At 36.8% G+C, this 16,534-nt stretch overlaps 1 protein-coding gene across 2 annotated transcripts; it reads left to right on the top strand.

Moving 5' to 3' along the window:
* Positions 1 to 1,521: 1,521 nt before the first annotated feature.
* IRX4 (iroquois homeobox 4) lies at positions 1,522 to 16,299 on the top strand. Of its 2 annotated transcripts, none has more exons than XM_072152928.1 (6): positions 1,522 to 1,714; positions 4,973 to 5,122; positions 5,623 to 5,874; positions 6,591 to 6,697; positions 11,929 to 12,245; positions 15,257 to 16,299. In XM_072152928.1, exons 2-6 carry the CDS (start codon positions 5,078 to 5,080, stop codon positions 16,012 to 16,014), a joined length of 1,479 nt encoding a protein of 492 aa, XP_072009029.1. In that variant the 5' UTR covers positions 1,522 to 1,714; positions 4,973 to 5,077; the 3' UTR covers positions 16,015 to 16,299. The 2 variants fall into 2 exon arrangements, with proteins under 2 accessions (XP_072009029.1, XP_072009028.1); XM_072152927.1 differs by having other exon boundaries at positions 1,523 to 1,714; positions 15,254 to 16,299.
* The last annotated feature ends 235 nt before the right edge of the window (positions 16,300 to 16,534 follow it).

Genomic DNA, 16,534 nt, shown 5'->3' on the forward strand with positions numbered 1-16,534 from the left:
TCATCATTTGTGTTGTGATGGTGATAGATGATCTGAGCTCAGCCTTTGTAGCAACATCACATTACATAAAGGTTCTCAACTCGGTTTCTAAGTGCTGGGGTTCACCCTAGGCTCAGTCATATAGACTCAGGAGGAAGGTAGCATTGTAACAGCAATGGTGCTCTGCTGCTGATCCGTATCTTTCATTCCCTCATGTTGCATTACCTCTTTTTTATTGTGTGAAAAGCTTTGCTTTCTGTATGAATTAAGTAAACACCTTGCTCTGTGTCACATATTAAGTGTGCTATCAGATGAGGTCAAGAATAGGATAACTACATCCTTAAGTCGCCCAGGGAAGGTATGAATAAATAAAAAATCCTTCCTCTAAGGCATGACATGAAGTGCTAGTTTATACTGTAAATGTATACTTTGATGAATTGTGCATAGATCGATCATAAGCTGAATTTGAAATGAAAATTATATACAGTTTATATCGCTGTAGGTCTAGTAAAAGTTTAAGTACTTCATATCAGGGTATTCAATATTTGAAATTAGTGACATATTGCCTAATAAAACACATTGTTAACATAACTATAACTTAAAGAAGGCTATAAACAAAACGATACATATAGATAGACTAATACAAAAATAGAATACACTACATATAGGTTAGATAGATAGACTACTGTAGATACAAGTGTAAGACAAACATAGAATATGCTGCAGTTAGATTAAAAAGATACTGAACATAGATATATAAAGTAAAACAAAGACAGATAAAATATACTGTAGATAGATAGATAGATAGATAGATAGATAGATAGATAGATAGATAGATAGATAGATAGATAGATAGATAGATAGACAGATATCCAAGAAAAAAATGAGACTGCACTCCAAGGTAAAATTCTTTTTCTTGAAAAAGGATCCTGAACAGGGTCTGAAACGTTGCACGTGGGCTAATAAAGCTCCCATCCGTTTTTTTCACATTTTACCTTGGAGTGCAGTCTCATTTTTTTCTTGGATATATTTGTCTGGTGTGTCAAGACCAGGATATTGGTTTGCACGCACAAAATTACTTGGCAATCTTGGTGCTGCTGGACTTTTCAAATGTTGTTTAGATAGGCAGATAGATACATTGATCGTACAAATAGTTGTATAAGATAATACAAATATAGAATATACTGAAGAAATGTTAGATAGATAGTTAATAATGTAGATAGATAGCTATATACTAAAGATAGATTTATTAGACTACAAAGATGAATAGAATATACTGCACATAGATTAGATAAATAAATACTGTATATAGAGGTATGCATAATACAAAGCTAGATAGAAATGTACTGCAGATAGATAAACACTGTAGATGTACAGACAATGACAGACAGATATCCCATATATAATGTTTTAGCCGCTATGTATGTGCCTTTAATCATCTGGGGATATGTGAGGAGTTTTTGAGGCAGGAAAGTTTTGGTGCTGTGTGTGTGCAGGCTGCTATGCGGTGCAGAGGAGCGTTAATCAGTGGAGCTGTGCAGTGTAACGTCACTCCAGTACACAGGCTTAGTGAAGTGATTGCGGTGCCTGGGGACTGGGAGCACTACTCCACTCTATAGTCAGGTATGATGCACACACAAATGTCTCCATTACCAACCAAGGACACCGTGCCAGCCACAGCATAGCTCTAGTCTGCGGAACCAGTGCCAGGACCAGACGCAGACTGCTCATCCAGGTAACCACTTCAGATACCACTTTACAGCAAGCTCCTGAAATGGGGCAATGTGCCTGCACACTGCATTGTCTTCTGTGACTAAGCTTTCAGAGATTGCGTGTGCTCTTTGTTCTGCAGGGAGATTCAAGAAAACTTTTCTCAAAATGAGTGTATTGTATTAGAAAAAAAAGTTTTGTGCTTCATTCAGCTATACTTATATTCGACATGTTAATTATTGCCTGCTAAGTAATACAAATTTATAATAACCATAGAATTACTGTCTAGAGCAACTTTACTGGATTATGTGCAGAATGAGGGTTCAGAGCCTATCACATGTATTTGTGGTTTTAACCGTAGAGAAAGTTTGGGTGATTCTATGTATCTGGTCATTTTCTTGTTACTTAGTTTGTGATGACATATATAGGTGTCTGGTCACTTACATAGTTTGTGTCGAGAAATTCTAGGTGTCTAGTCACTTTATTGGTACATAGTTTGTGTGGACAGATACTAGGTGGCCGGTTACTTCTTTGGTGCATAATTTGTGTGGACATATACTTGGTGGCTGGTCACTTACACAGTGTATGTGGACAGATACTAGGTGTCTGGTCACTTGCTATATAGATATTACGTGTTGACAGATTCTAGGTGTCTGGTCACTGTGTATGTGTGAGCCGGTGCTAGGTGTCTGGTCACTTCCTTGGCACATAGTTTGTGTGGACAGATTCTAGGTGTCTGGTTACTTCCTTTATAGATATTACGTGTTGACAGGTTATAGGTGTCTGGTTACTTTCTTTGTAGATATTATGTGTGGACAGATTCTAGGTGTTTAGTCACTTCCTTGTTTCTTATTATGTGTAGACTGATTCTAGGTGTCTGGTCACTGCGTATGTGTGAGCCGGTGCTGGATGTCTGGTCACTTCCTTGGTAGATACTATGGCAGGGCAAATTCTAGGTGTCTAGTACAATCATTGGTACTTAGTTTGTGTAGACAGATTCTAGGTGTGTGGTCACTTACATTGTTTGTGTGGAAAGATATGAGGTGTCTCCTCACTTCCTTGGAACATAGTTTATGTGGACAGATGTTAGGTGTCTGATCACTTCTTTGGTACATAGTTTATGTGGACAGATACTAGGTGGCTGGTCACTTCCTTGGTACATAGTATGTAGGGACAGATCCTAGGTGTCTGGTCAGTTCTTTGGTATGGAATTTGGTTTCTTCTCTTCTGTGGCTTCCGTGTTTTCTGTGGAATAGGTGCACGTGTGCTCCTTGATATTCAATAAGTTCTCGAGGTGAAATGTTAATGAATGAAGTTGTATTCATTTACCATGCCTATCAATAATGACACACTGAACAGACTACTGAGGCCCCAGCCAGTGCCTTCCACATGTGACATGCCCTAATGCACCATGGGGTTGGAAAATCAAAAGCTGAATGTTGAAGTCGCGGAGTTCACGTCCCTGGATACATTGGGTGCAGCATTTCCTTGCCGTGTAAAGATTACAGCATCCCAGAGAAGAACTTATTTTCTTCTCTTTCTTTTAACTTTCCGAAATCATGAAGCAAACAATGTTCCCATGATGTACAATGCATCATCCCAATACTTGTATTAACTTCAGTCTTCCATGAGCTCAATGAATTTTTATTTGACATCCTTTGTTATGTAGATCAGATTGTTTGGGCAAGACACTTATTTAAATGGCATGCTTGTCAGCTGTGCCATTATCTGGTGTGGGCTTTATTAGTGGATCCCAGGAAGAGCATTTCCTAGGTTGTCTATATATATTTATGTATGTATAGATAGATTATTTTAGGGCTCACCCAACATACAAAACACAGTACCGATGGTATGATTTTTATGTAAGCAATTATTACAGATAAATAAATAGAAATTCTACTATAGACTGATGATGATGAGATATATGTATTTATAACTAAAAGCAGCAGTCAAGCAGTATATCCTAGATTAGGAGTATTGTGGTCTCCAGATAGTCATCAATCACCCTCAATCGAGCTGTCAGCAGTGGGCACATTGCTTTCTGGGAGGCAGTCTTCCAGCTGGGGAAAAGAAGAGAACAACGTCATTAATTAGAGTGTGACCCCAGGGCTATCCGCATGTCTGAACCCTGGCAGTTATCTCAGCAAGTCAGCACACTATAGATACATATATAGATGCACCTAGACTGCCGTGCCAGTCTTGATGCCAGGGCATCCCCGGTCTCCGCCAATAAATCCCACCGTTTTATTTCAGATTAGAAATCTAGTTTATTATTTATTAGATTATTATTTATAGACATTTATCTGTGCATATAATATATAGTGTAATAATAATAGCGTGCAACTACTATCTTGTAAATTGATAGATTTGTGTCGATTTGTGTATATTAAGGTATGGATGTCTACTGGTATGTATACTTTGTAATCCATAATGCATTTCAGCCTTTTATGTTTTGTAATATTTGTTGATATTAACAATTAAAGTACATCAAAACTGTGAAAAAGACTTTGTAGTTGTATGTGTACAACAGTACAGAAAGAATGATCATGTAGTGTTACATAGTTTGTGTTACAAATGTAAGATACACAGCTGTAAAACAAACATTGACGATGTATTCCCGTATCAGGGGCCACGTATAAGTCACACTGTTTTTTGCATTACCTCATTCCAAGTTTTAGTTTCTGCCACATTCCTGTTCTTCACAGGCAGACACTTAGGTGTAATGAGATTAACAGAATTTTCATTGATTAATATTAGCGGCAAAGCCTTCAACAACCTTGATTGAATACGGTTGATTTATAATTTGTTGAATGAACACTATACTCAGCTGGCAGAGTATTGCGGAGGGAAAAGTACAATTTCTGCGCCGCTTATTTGTAAATTAGGCTAATTATTAGTGTGAGAAACACATGCTCATTAATTCATTTCTAATTAAAAGTGTTTCGCATCCTTCAGTGGGCAAGGAGATAAAATCATTAATGTGTATGGCAATGAATGTTTTCATCAAACACCGATAATTACCTTGTAAGATCACTTGCACAATCCATAAAAGCGATCATTGGAGATCCTTGGATGCACAGCTCCGGCGATGAACGGGTGTGGTGATGTCACCTTAGCTAGCTGGCTTGTCTGTGGGCTGATTACTATTATTATTTTGTGTAAATGTGCTCTGCAGCAATACTCCCATTTGTTTTCAATATATTCATAAGAGATATTTTTAAGAATGGTGAGCGAAAGGCTGATTAAAGGGTTAACACTGAATATTTTCTTCTTCCCCTTTAAGCATCTGGGAACCTGTTGTCACCAATTGTTATAGAAGAAAGCTCCAATACAGAAAGCCACAGAAAAACCCTCTCCTGTTATTCCTGAGATTGAGAGTTGATGTAACATGTCATATCCTCAGTTTGGGTATCCATACTCCTCCACACCTCAGGTAAGAGCCATTAGCTTATAAAATTATAAATGAGGAATATAAGAAATGAGATTGTATCGGACAATGTTAACCTGTCTGTCCTTATTTATAAGGTGGAAATTATTATTATTAGTACCACTATTGATATTATAACTATCATCCCCATTATTATTTATCTATAATATTTATTAGTAGTAGCAGTATTATTAGGTCTGTTATTATTAAAAGTCTTAATAGTAAAAAATATTACTATCAATAATAATGGTATATATGCTTTAATGAGCTGTGTATTTAAAATAATAAGAAATGGTATCATACATATTGTATGTATATTATCCAGACTGTATATACATTATTAGAAAATAAAGGCAGATATGTGAAATTCAACTTTTTCAGCTATTTCACTAATACATCTTTTTAGTCATACTTTTTGTGATTACTGACTTAACACTTTGTTTAGATGCAAATAGAAACATCTAGTGTTCCTGGGCTTTTTCTCACTGTATGACATTCCCCTTCAGTTCTTGATGACCACCAATTCATTGTCAACCTGCTGCGAATCAAGTGGAAGGACTTTGTCAGATACAGCTGCTGCTGCCTCTGCTCAGACCCCAGTCTATTGTCCTGTGTATGAGAGCAGGCTTCTGGCCACTGCCAGACATGAGCTCAACTCTGCAGCTGCTTTAGGAGTTTACGGGAACCCCTATACAGGCTCCCAAGCCTATGGCAACTACGTTACATATGGCACTGATGCTTCTGCCTTCTATTCTCTGGTAAGACTAGTCTTTGTTCAGAACCACATGAATTTATTAGTTAAGCTTGATTTATTCACTGTGTATTTACATATGTATTTGGCTGAGTTTGTAATTTTTACTTGGAATTACTGATTTAGATGAAAGTCTTTCAATATATAAAAATACAGTTGAGTGGCAAAATTTTATATATATATATATATATATATATATATATATATATATATATATATATGCGCAATAAGACCCCCCCTTCCCCTTCCTTTTCAGCTTGTCCTGGCTCCCATTTATCTGGTAGTATTACATCTTATCTTCAGATTAGCATAGAGTATTTATCTTCTCTATTCTCAAAAGATAATACAGGAAGTGACAGCTTGAGATGGATGTTGTCAGTTCTTTTATCATTTGTTGTAGTGCAGAATATGTATTAAATGTGTATGAACTGCTTCCCTTATCTATAAACATATTAACAGTCGAATGAGTTTTTGAGAAGGATCTATAATGCACTCATTCGTTATATATATCCATGGGAGCAGAGAGCATTATACAATTGTGTCATGAAAATGAACTAATTTGTCTTGTATTTAGCATTGTGTGTTATACTGATATTATTAGACTGTGTCTGGAAGCTCAGATAACACTATGGATTCAAAGACGTAGACGTAGATTTTACAGGGTGAATGTGTTGGAATAAATATGTATACTGTCATATGAACATTCTTGACCTTATGTTACAGAACACGTTTGATTCAAAGGATGGCACTGGATCTGCGCATGCGGGTATTGCCCAGACTACTGCTTACTATCCTTATGATCACACCCTGAGCCAGTACCAGTATGACAGGTAATTGAATTATTGATATCCTTAGTTAGTGTAACAATATTGCAAGGCCTGCCACCAGCACATTGCCGGATAATAAGCTGAACAGGTTGGACATGTCTTTTTATAGGTTTAGAATGTTTTGCATTGTATATGGCACCATATTCTGTTTAGTTGGAAACCGTCTTTGTTACAAAGTAGTCTAATCAGTCTGTTGCATCAAGCCAAAAAGCCTAAATGGTCAAGCGATTGGGTAAGTTGAATAACTGTGAAGATGTTGCCCTTTAAAGTAGGAAATTGTATCCCATCTACAGAACTGGACACAAAAGTGCCGATTCGTGAATGTTGCTATATTTCAAGGAAGCTGGATTAGTTGCTCAGTGAAGTTCTAACACCTGTCCAGGGTTCATTTCTGTTCCTATAAAAGTTAAGCAACATACTTGCTGGTCATCACCAGTATTTCCTGTTGTATTATGTCCTGTGTGGTATAAAGCTTATGAAAAATATAGAAAACACTACATATTTTTGTGGCATTTAAGAAAAGCGTAGGTGTCCTGATGCCAATAGGCAAAAATTCCTAGGTAGTACCAATACCTGCCATGCATCCTTTATAAATGCAAGTGTTATGGTCTACTATAATATTAGTCTATCTCACAATTTTTTATGAAGCAAGGAATCCCTACCTGCCGGCTGAACATGGGGCCTTAAAAATATTTTTTTTCCTATGACGACCAAATATGTATATTCTGCAGTATGTGTGAGTAAGCATTCTTCATTCTCCTCTCCTCCACACCATTCCTGGTGACAGTGAGGCAGGTAATGGGCAATAAAGTTTTATAAAGTACTGAAATGATTCAAATGCTGACAAAGTCACTTTTAAAATCATTGGCTATTGTAACCTGTCAGCAGCTAAAAATTACCTTTCTGGTTGTAGGTTTGCTTTTCTTCAGGTCTGACAGCTGGGATCACCAATAATCATTTGTGTGCAAATAATTTACCAATGTTAGGATTAGTATGGGACTCAGAAACAGGATTGAAAACACACTTAACACATGTCCCCTCAAAAGTTGTTTACATCTATTATAGGAAAATGCCTTTCTTAGAAGCCCTTGATATATCCCAAATGTAGAGGAATATAAAGAATCTCAGTGGAAATATATGGCCTATGCCACTACTAAACAACAATACTTATTTCCTTAAACATAAACTTTTAAGCAAGAATCAAGACACCCCCAAGTCTACAGTTTAAGCAGATTCAGCTGATGTCCACGTGTATTGAAAGAAAGTATTATCCTTATTGGAAATTTCCATGTCGTTATAGCTGTATGACAGTTTAATTTAGACTGTTTTCTAATAGATTTAGGGATTATGCTTTAAAGGCATTACCTATGGCCCCATTTGTGATAAACTCCCTAAACATTCACCTTTCCTGTCTGAATAATTTGAACAGATATTCTTGGCTACAAGACAAATAGATATAACACAGCAGACATGACAGTGAGAAGTTTGAATGAAATCTAGTGACCAAAGTGTTCATGCATTTCTCTTATCATGAAGTTGTGCTCAGCGATAAAATAACTAATTGATATTGTGGTGATGTTATCAGAAAATCTGTCCAATGTAGAGGGTAGATATTGGAAATCACTGTGTCTCTGTCAGCAATGACTCTACGATAGATGGTTTGATCCCTTTGAATTTCTTTTTTTTTTTTTAAATGCTGCAGTACAAAAATAGACGTTGTCCTTATAGGCCATGTGTAATTATTGGGCATATGAATTAGCAATGTAACTATTCCCATCTAGTATGCACATTTTTGGGGGTTTCAGGAGAGGTTTTATTGAGTTTCCAAAGAATTGCAGTTACTGTGTTGTCTGTATATATTTAACGGCTTAGTGTGGGGGTTGAATGTTATATATGTCAAAATTACACTGCACTGTAAAGTTACACTGTAAAATTATACTGCACTGTCAAATTACCGTACACTGTCAAATTACACTGCACTGTGTAGTGTAATTTTTACATGTATAACATTCAATCATAGAGCCCCACAACAAAAGTTTCCTTGCACTAATACAGTATCATACAGTGGCTATGGAAAGTATTCAAACCCCTTTAAACCTCTGGTCCTTACCTCCGTTAAAAAAAACCCATAGGTTTAACGCATCAGTTAAAAATCTCATTGGCATAAATTTAAATTTAAGTCATATGTTATTTTCAGTCAGACAGTCATGCGTTATGCATGCATTTTTTCTTAAAGAAAAGATGACAATGGCTGCAGTACTTCGTTTTGCATTTGAAAAAAAGCATGCATAATGGATGTTATCATTTTACATTGAAGTCAATGAGAGTCGGTTAGAAAGAGTACATTTTCTATCAGTTATTACATCAGTTTTTTAGATAGAGAGATAGGCACATATAGATATCGAAAGACAGATAGTAAATCTATACATACGTATAGAAATTTAGATGTTAGTGTGGGTTGTGTGTGGCAGGTAGATATGAGATATAGACCAATGATTTGTCATAATAAATGTTGAAAATTGACAGTTGTGTTCCCACTCCTAATTGACCTCAATTTCCAGTCACAAAAAAATCTCCTTCTTTTGGACCTGTATCCTTCCCCATACATCAAAGAATCCTTTCAGCTAAACTCATCACTATTGCTAAACTGCTAATAAGGATTTTCACATTCTGGCTGTCAGCACCCACAACTCAACAAGACATAGCAGAGATAAATGTAGTATTTTCCTATGAAATGGCACTCGCATATGGTTTTCTTAAGTCCCAAGCTCCAATATAAATTTGGAACCCCTGGTCAAATCACCACTCTGCTGACAAACCTTTGCAGCATATACCTTCTTCTCTCTCTACTCCTTAGCATCAGTTTATACATCTACTCAATGATCTAACCTGTCTTACCTGTGGCTTGAAGTTATCCAGGTTAAGCTGCTTGCCACGAAATGTGTTGAAAACTTTGACAGGGAAAATCATGTGAGTTTAATCAGATTCTGGTCCGAGTGTGCTTAGAATTTCTTACTTGTGCGATGCTGTGTTGGGTTTTTCTTACTCAAGTGTAATGCGGTTTTGTTCCATTTTTCTCTTACGGAAAAAAAAAGGAAGGACTGAATACATTTTTTTTAAAGGGCCCTTGAGCTTACTTGAATGGCCCATATATGTGAGCAAGGGGTGCCTAACATTTAGTTGAATTTTAAATTTTTTTTACACATGTGAAAATTTTCCACTTGGGCACCTGAAACCAATGCCCAATAAAAACTTTAAGACATGTTGTAAAAAAAAATAATTCTTTTTGATAAATAAACAAATTTTCAACAGAATCACATATGATGAAACAGAGAAACGGGGAAGAAGGAGGATCAAAGGTCTGTGATATATACTGACCCTCAAAAGAAATAGAAGATGGTGGTGGGTAACCAACATGTGACATATGTGGGTGTGGGAATTCTTGCTGACTATAATGGGAATATGCACCATACTGTCTCTTGTCCTGGGAAAACTGAGACTGCAGTTGCATAGGCCTGCAGGAGGTACAGGGGGGCAGCACAAGGGACATGTCCATATGAGCCTTCTCACCCCCCCCCCCCCCCATAAAAAAAGCACAAAAAATACTTACTCAGTTTGGCACAAACATTGAGGGTACTCAGAAGGAAGCAGTGCCTTACAAATGTCCTGCCATACTTGTTCCTTTTGTATTGCAGTCATGGTGGTCATTGACCTTGATGTACCAGAGTAGTGACGCTAATGAACCATTTCAATTAATTTTTCCATGCCCACGTGTTGTGGAACTGTTTCAAATTCAGTAAAAACAGCAGCAGGAATTCTAGAGAAAATGCTGCCAAAATGTGGCTCAGAAATCCACTTCTTGGATTGACTTTTGGCCGTGCACATCGTAGTTATCCCCCTGTTATTTAGGATTCAAAATCATTCAATGCAGAATAATGATTTTACCTAATTTACATAATATCCTTCTCAACTACAAATGTGTAAGCCTTTGCGGAGGCATAATCAATATCAGTATCACTTTTTCCTTTTCTCCTACAAATCATAAAAACCAATAAAAATAATATTTAAAACAAAATGGACAGTAACTGTTATGTCTGTTAAGTCTTCAGTTATGTTCTGTTTATTTCAGTTTCTTTATCTTTCATTTTTGTCTTTTTTAACAGTGATACATAAAAGAAATACTTAACCGAGCCCTTTAATAAAAGTTGTTATATACATACACTTCAAATTAATCAACTTTGACTTGTGCAACATATAACAGAAGCATAATCTCTATAGATCATACAGACAATAGAATATCTAAGCCAAATTAAGAACAGATATTGACAATGAATTTGCTATGTGTATAGGTGCAACTTGTACAATATGTTCTATTGGGAAAGCATACATGAACAGGCAATTTTAAAGATTTTTTTCATTGCAACCTAATGGGCCCATTATTTGGTAAAAAAATTGAGCTGATTTATTGTACATCATATTTATGATATATTATGTACAGGGCATGTTAAATGTTTCTATTTTTAGCATATTCTATGGATACATTTTAAAATTCTGACTCTTTGCCATTTTGCGGGCAGCATGTAAATTTTTTTTTTTTAATTGGTCAGTGGAGTTGTATAGGGTATAGCTGTTAATTTTTACACAAGTGTCAGCATTCTATCCCTTAGAGGAACATAAATAAGACTAGTTTGTAGGAAATAAAACAAATTCTATATTTCTCACTATAAGAAATTCTAGATTACAGCGCTAACCAAAGCTTTGCATTCCCTTCCCCTGAAGGGATTTAAAACAGTTTTACCTTGCTGCCCTTAAGCAGCACCAAACCACTTAAGCCATCTCCACCTCTCTTTCAAGACCACATGGGTGCTGGTGACCTTTCAGTATAGTGTGCATTAAATATTCAGCTGCAATACTCTGTCTTTATACATTTTTACAATTTCATCAACAAAAGCCTGAGACACGGCTAATAAAGGAGCAGGAAAAGAAATATTTATATTGAGACTTATATCCTCAGGTCATTCAAATGTATCCTCTTTAAACAGGCTTCCTTGGTAAATTACATGCACCCTCTGAGATAGTAGGCATGAAGTAATGCACTTTATAGGTCACTTTATTATTGTCTTTATTTCAAAAATTTACATTGTATTGCAATTGACATTTTAATTTTGTTTTGTGCATGGAGCTGGCTGGGTCAATGTATTTATAATGTATTAGCCACGATGTTGTATTATTAGGTATGGAACCATGGATGGAGGTACTCGCAGAAAGAATGCTACCCGGGAAACCACAAGTACCCTGAAGGCCTGGCTACAGGAGCACAGAAAGAACCCATACCCCACCAAAGGGGAGAAGATCATGCTAGCCATCATCACCAAGATGACCCTCACCCAGGTCTCCACGTGGTTTGCCAATGCCAGGCGGAGACTTAAGAAAGAAAACAAGATGACTTGGCCACCAAGAAACAAGTGTTCCGATGAGAAACGACCTTATGATGAAGATGAGGAAGATGATGAGGAGGATTCATCAAAGGACCTTAAGAACGAGAAGATTGGTTTGTTCCCTTTTCAAAATTTGAGTTAAGATGCATATGGTGCATCATTAAAGTAATAATGCATAAATAGCCTATTTAGGTATCACACCATGTTTTTAGGACAGACCTTTATTCCTAACAGTGTTGCCATCCTTTTATATTGTTTAAGGCTCAGTTCACACTACAGTTAAGATTTACGTTTCTAGCGTCTGCTTAATAAAAGTTAGAAACTGAAATTGAACTGATCCATTATAAATCCCTTTAAAATAAATGCAATTTTTAATGTTATCTGTTGTCATCTGTTAAATAGTCATCCATTTTTTGAATTTGAGTTTGAAGTACCTTTATTTATGGATGACGTATGGCGTAATAGTACATCACACGTCGGCGGAATTCCTGAAAACACCCATCGGTAACATCCGCGGTTAGTGCTGCGACTGTTCGTGGGTTTTAACCATGTAAATGCTCTGGCAAAGCTGCCAGAGGCATTCAAATCTTGTCAGTGTGGGCGCCGCCATATTGGATTCGATCAACGCCCCCGCAATCAGTTACTATGGCAGCCTCTGGTCATACAAAGACATGAGTGAGACTATGGAACTATCTGCCGCAGGAGGGGGTTATGGCGAACTCTATGTACATGTTCAAGAGAGGCCTGGATGCCTTTCTGGAGAGAAAAAATATCACGGGTTATGGGGTTAAAACATTTACTTAAATCTTAAAGGTTGGACTTGATGGACTTCCGGCCTTATATACTATGATACTATGAGGCTGTCTCCTTTTAAACCATTTATTACAATATGCGATTTGCACATCTAGCATTAGATGTGGAAATTTCCAATATACTGCCATACTGTAGGATGGTAGTATATAGTAGGATCAATCAGACAACAGAGGGTTAAAGTAGCCTAGAGGGTCTGAAAAATAGTAAACAAAAAAAACTTAGAAAAATGTAATTAATAAAAGCTAAAAATCCAAATCAACCCCTTTTTCCTAGAAATAATATAAGCATAAATAAATAACAAGTAATTAAAAGTGATAAATAATAAAAGTAATAAAAAGTTAGGTATCGCTGTGTCCCAAAATGTCCGATCTGTCAAAATGTAATAATGGTTATTCCTGTCGTTTAACCCCCGTAACAGAAATTAGCTCCCAAATTCGAAAATACCACTTTTTGCCATTTTTAAAAATATTAAAAACTTGCATAAAAAGTGTTCATTACGCCGTACAGTCCTTAATATGGTAGCATTGAAAAAGTTATCAAAAGTTGCAAAAAATTACATCACATACAGCTCTGTACACTGAAGAATGAACAAGTTATTAGTGCCAAAAGATGGCAAAATGAAGATTTTTTTTTATGTATGAAAACATTATAAAACCTATATAAATTTGGTATCCCCATGATTGCACCAACCCAAAGAATAAACGAGACATGTCTTTTGGGGTGCACAGGAAAAGCCGTAAAATCCAAACCCACAAATAAATGGCGCAAATTCACCAATTACCCTACATTTGGGATTTATTCCAGCTTCCCAGTACAAGGCATGGAATATTAAATACTGTCACTATGAAGTGCAATTTGTTACGCAGAAAACACAGCTCATTCATAGAAAAATTTAAAAAATTATAGATTTTTGAAGGTGCAGAGTTAAAAATGGAAATGCAAAAACAAGGTTAAGTTCTCTTTTCCATTGAAGTCAATTGAGACAGTATCGGTTTTTACAGTTTGTTCAATGTTAAAGTCACACTATTGTGACCTGTCACCCTAAATAAAAGCACTAGGAGCTGCTTATTAAAGTAAGAAGTTCCTAGCACTACCCCATTTTTAGCAGCTAGCAGACACTGCAGCACCAGGCCCTGCAGCATTCATGAGGGGGCGGGGCTAGGAACAGTGACTGCTGCATGAAGCCCGGCAGTCACCGCCATCCTATGGTGGTCCGGGGAAGAAGCAGCTGTGGCTGTGTCTGCTAGCTTTATCGGATGGATCCTGCCTAAACAGAACATAACGGATGACATAAAATTTACTTTGATGTCAATGGGATTTTTAAGTGATACTTTAAACCTCCATAAAACCTCTGTTTGACCTCCACTCTTTACTTTTTTAACAGATTTAGGGAACGGAGGGAAGCAATGGTAATGTGAATTGAGCCTTAGATGAACAAATAGACAGGTATCGATATACAGAAATAGTTAATATATAGATAGAAAAATAGATGATGGATAGATTATAGATAAATATGAGCTATAGAGAATGATAGGTAGGCAAATAGAAATGAGAGATCAATCGGTAGGTAGATAGACAGACAGACTGACTGAATGACTTGTGGGATAGATAGATAGACAGACAGACAGAGAAGCTATAGATCAATCTCTGGAAAGTGAAATTAAAGTGTTTGTACTGTTAACGTCATCTGTTATGTTTAGTTGTAATCGTTTATTTACCATCCATTATAATGGAGGTAAATAAACAGAAATGTTGATGGTAGTGTGAACTTAGCCGTAGGTTTCTTCCCTCTGTTAAAAAAGAGAAGAATGGAGCTTTAACGGAGGTTTAAAGTTTACATTCAAAATCCCATTGACACCAATGTAAATTATATGTCATCTGTTATGGTCAGTTTTGTCATTGATCCATTATCCATGCATTTTTTTTTCAAACGGAGGAAACGTACTGCAGCCTCCATCATTTTTTCCTTCCAAAAAATGCATGGATAACGTTTCTCTACCTAAATGGAACATAACGGATGACATAAAATTTACATTGATGTCAATGGGATTTTTAAGTGATATGTTAAACCTCCATTAAACCTCCACTCTTTACTCTTTTAACGGGTTTAAGGAGCGAAGGGAAGGAACAGTAGTGTAAAATGAGCCTTACTATTCACATATCCATCCTCCACATATATCACAATTACAATACAGGTACTTTTAGCTCTATCTTTAAACCATATATCTATCAATCTGTATGTATATCTTTCTATCATGGAGAAACAAACATTTAATTGCCACCCCTTCCCCTCCCATGTATTTTTTAGCAGAAGAAACCGGAAGAGAAGACAAAGACCTGGATCTCAGTGACCTTGATGACTTTGACACAATAGAGTCTGAAAGCTCTGAATGTGAGTTGAAACAACCATTTCATCACCAGCCTCAACAAGAAGGACGTCTCATGAGGAACAGAGATTGTGCCAGTGACCACGGCAAAGATGTTATCCTGAAGATGCCACTAGCCGTCTCTTCAGTAGACCAAGACATTGACAGGGCTAATAACTGTCTAAAAAGTGTTGTTGATGAATGTGAGCAAGACTTAATAAGGGTAAGACAACGAGCCTGTGAGTCCAAATTGTGTTTTCCACTGCAAAGTCAACAACTACTTGATTCCAAGCCCAGAATATGGTCTCTGGCTCACACAGCCACCTCCTTAAATCAAACTGAATATCCATCCTGCATGTTGAAACACCAGGGAGTGTCCTCTCCGTCTTCATCCTCCTCCTCCTCCTCTTCTTCTGCTGTGTCCACTCCAGTTTGTGTTATTGACAGGCGGCAGGATTCTCCCGTAACCAGTCTCAGAAATTGGGTGGATGGTGTTTTTCACGATCCTTTGTTTAGACACAGTACTTTGAACCAGGCCCTCACCAACACCACCGTTTCTTGGGCCACCACCAAAGGAACCATTCTTGAAGGGGGTACTTTAGGACGCTCTGTTGGGATCCCTTCTAATATGACTAAAGGACAGGACAGTAGTAAGGAGTTTATTACATTTCCCAAGTCTGGGAGCAAAATGTTCTGCTCCTAACAAAATATACAGTAGTTTATGAATATATGAGACTTTATAACAACGGGGTTCATTCCCATAAACCTGTTCAATGAACTGATGTTTCAGATTATTTGGTTATTCAATCATCTTTGTTGAATTTTTTGAAGAGTTGTCAGTGTGACAATTATTTATATCGATGTCTAAAGCACGGACTATGCTACAGTATGTGTTGGAGTTATTGCTGTTTACAAACCAGAAGTTTACAAAGACAACAAAAAAAAAACCTGGAGGTTCTACCATATGAAAGCATGCTAGATTAGTACATCCAGATCCAAAAGATTTCTTTTTAAGTGATTCACAAGCAGCACCGGTTTCAAGTTACACAATGCACACATGTTGGATGTATAGAAATGGCATTTCTATTTGTTCACTCCAATAAATGCTCTGTTTCAGAGATACAAGTCTGTCTGTTTGCCACAGGAGGATGCGGTGTATATATTTATATGAGGAGATGGTACACGTGATGATGTGTGAGACATCAAGAGATAGATTAGATACT

This window comes from Engystomops pustulosus, chromosome 5, assembly GCF_040894005.1.
Source record: "Engystomops pustulosus chromosome 5, aEngPut4.maternal, whole genome shotgun sequence".
NCBI classification, from domain to species: domain Eukaryota; kingdom Metazoa; phylum Chordata; class Amphibia; order Anura; family Leptodactylidae; genus Engystomops; species Engystomops pustulosus.

Bases quoted from the DNA above. Each gene is read 5' to 3' on its own strand.
- IRX4 (XM_072152927.1), top strand. From the start codon at position 5,078: ATGTCATATCCTCAGTTTGGGTATCCATACTCCTCCACACCTCAG. The intron at 5,123-5,622 runs GTAAGAGCCATT...ATTCCCCTTCAG, and splicing joins CATACTCCTCCACACCTCAG to TTCTTGATGACCACCAATTC. The intron at 12,246-15,253 runs GTTTGTTCCCTT...TGTATTTTTTAG, and splicing joins CCTTAAGAACGAGAAGATTG to CAGAAGAAACCGGAAGAGAA.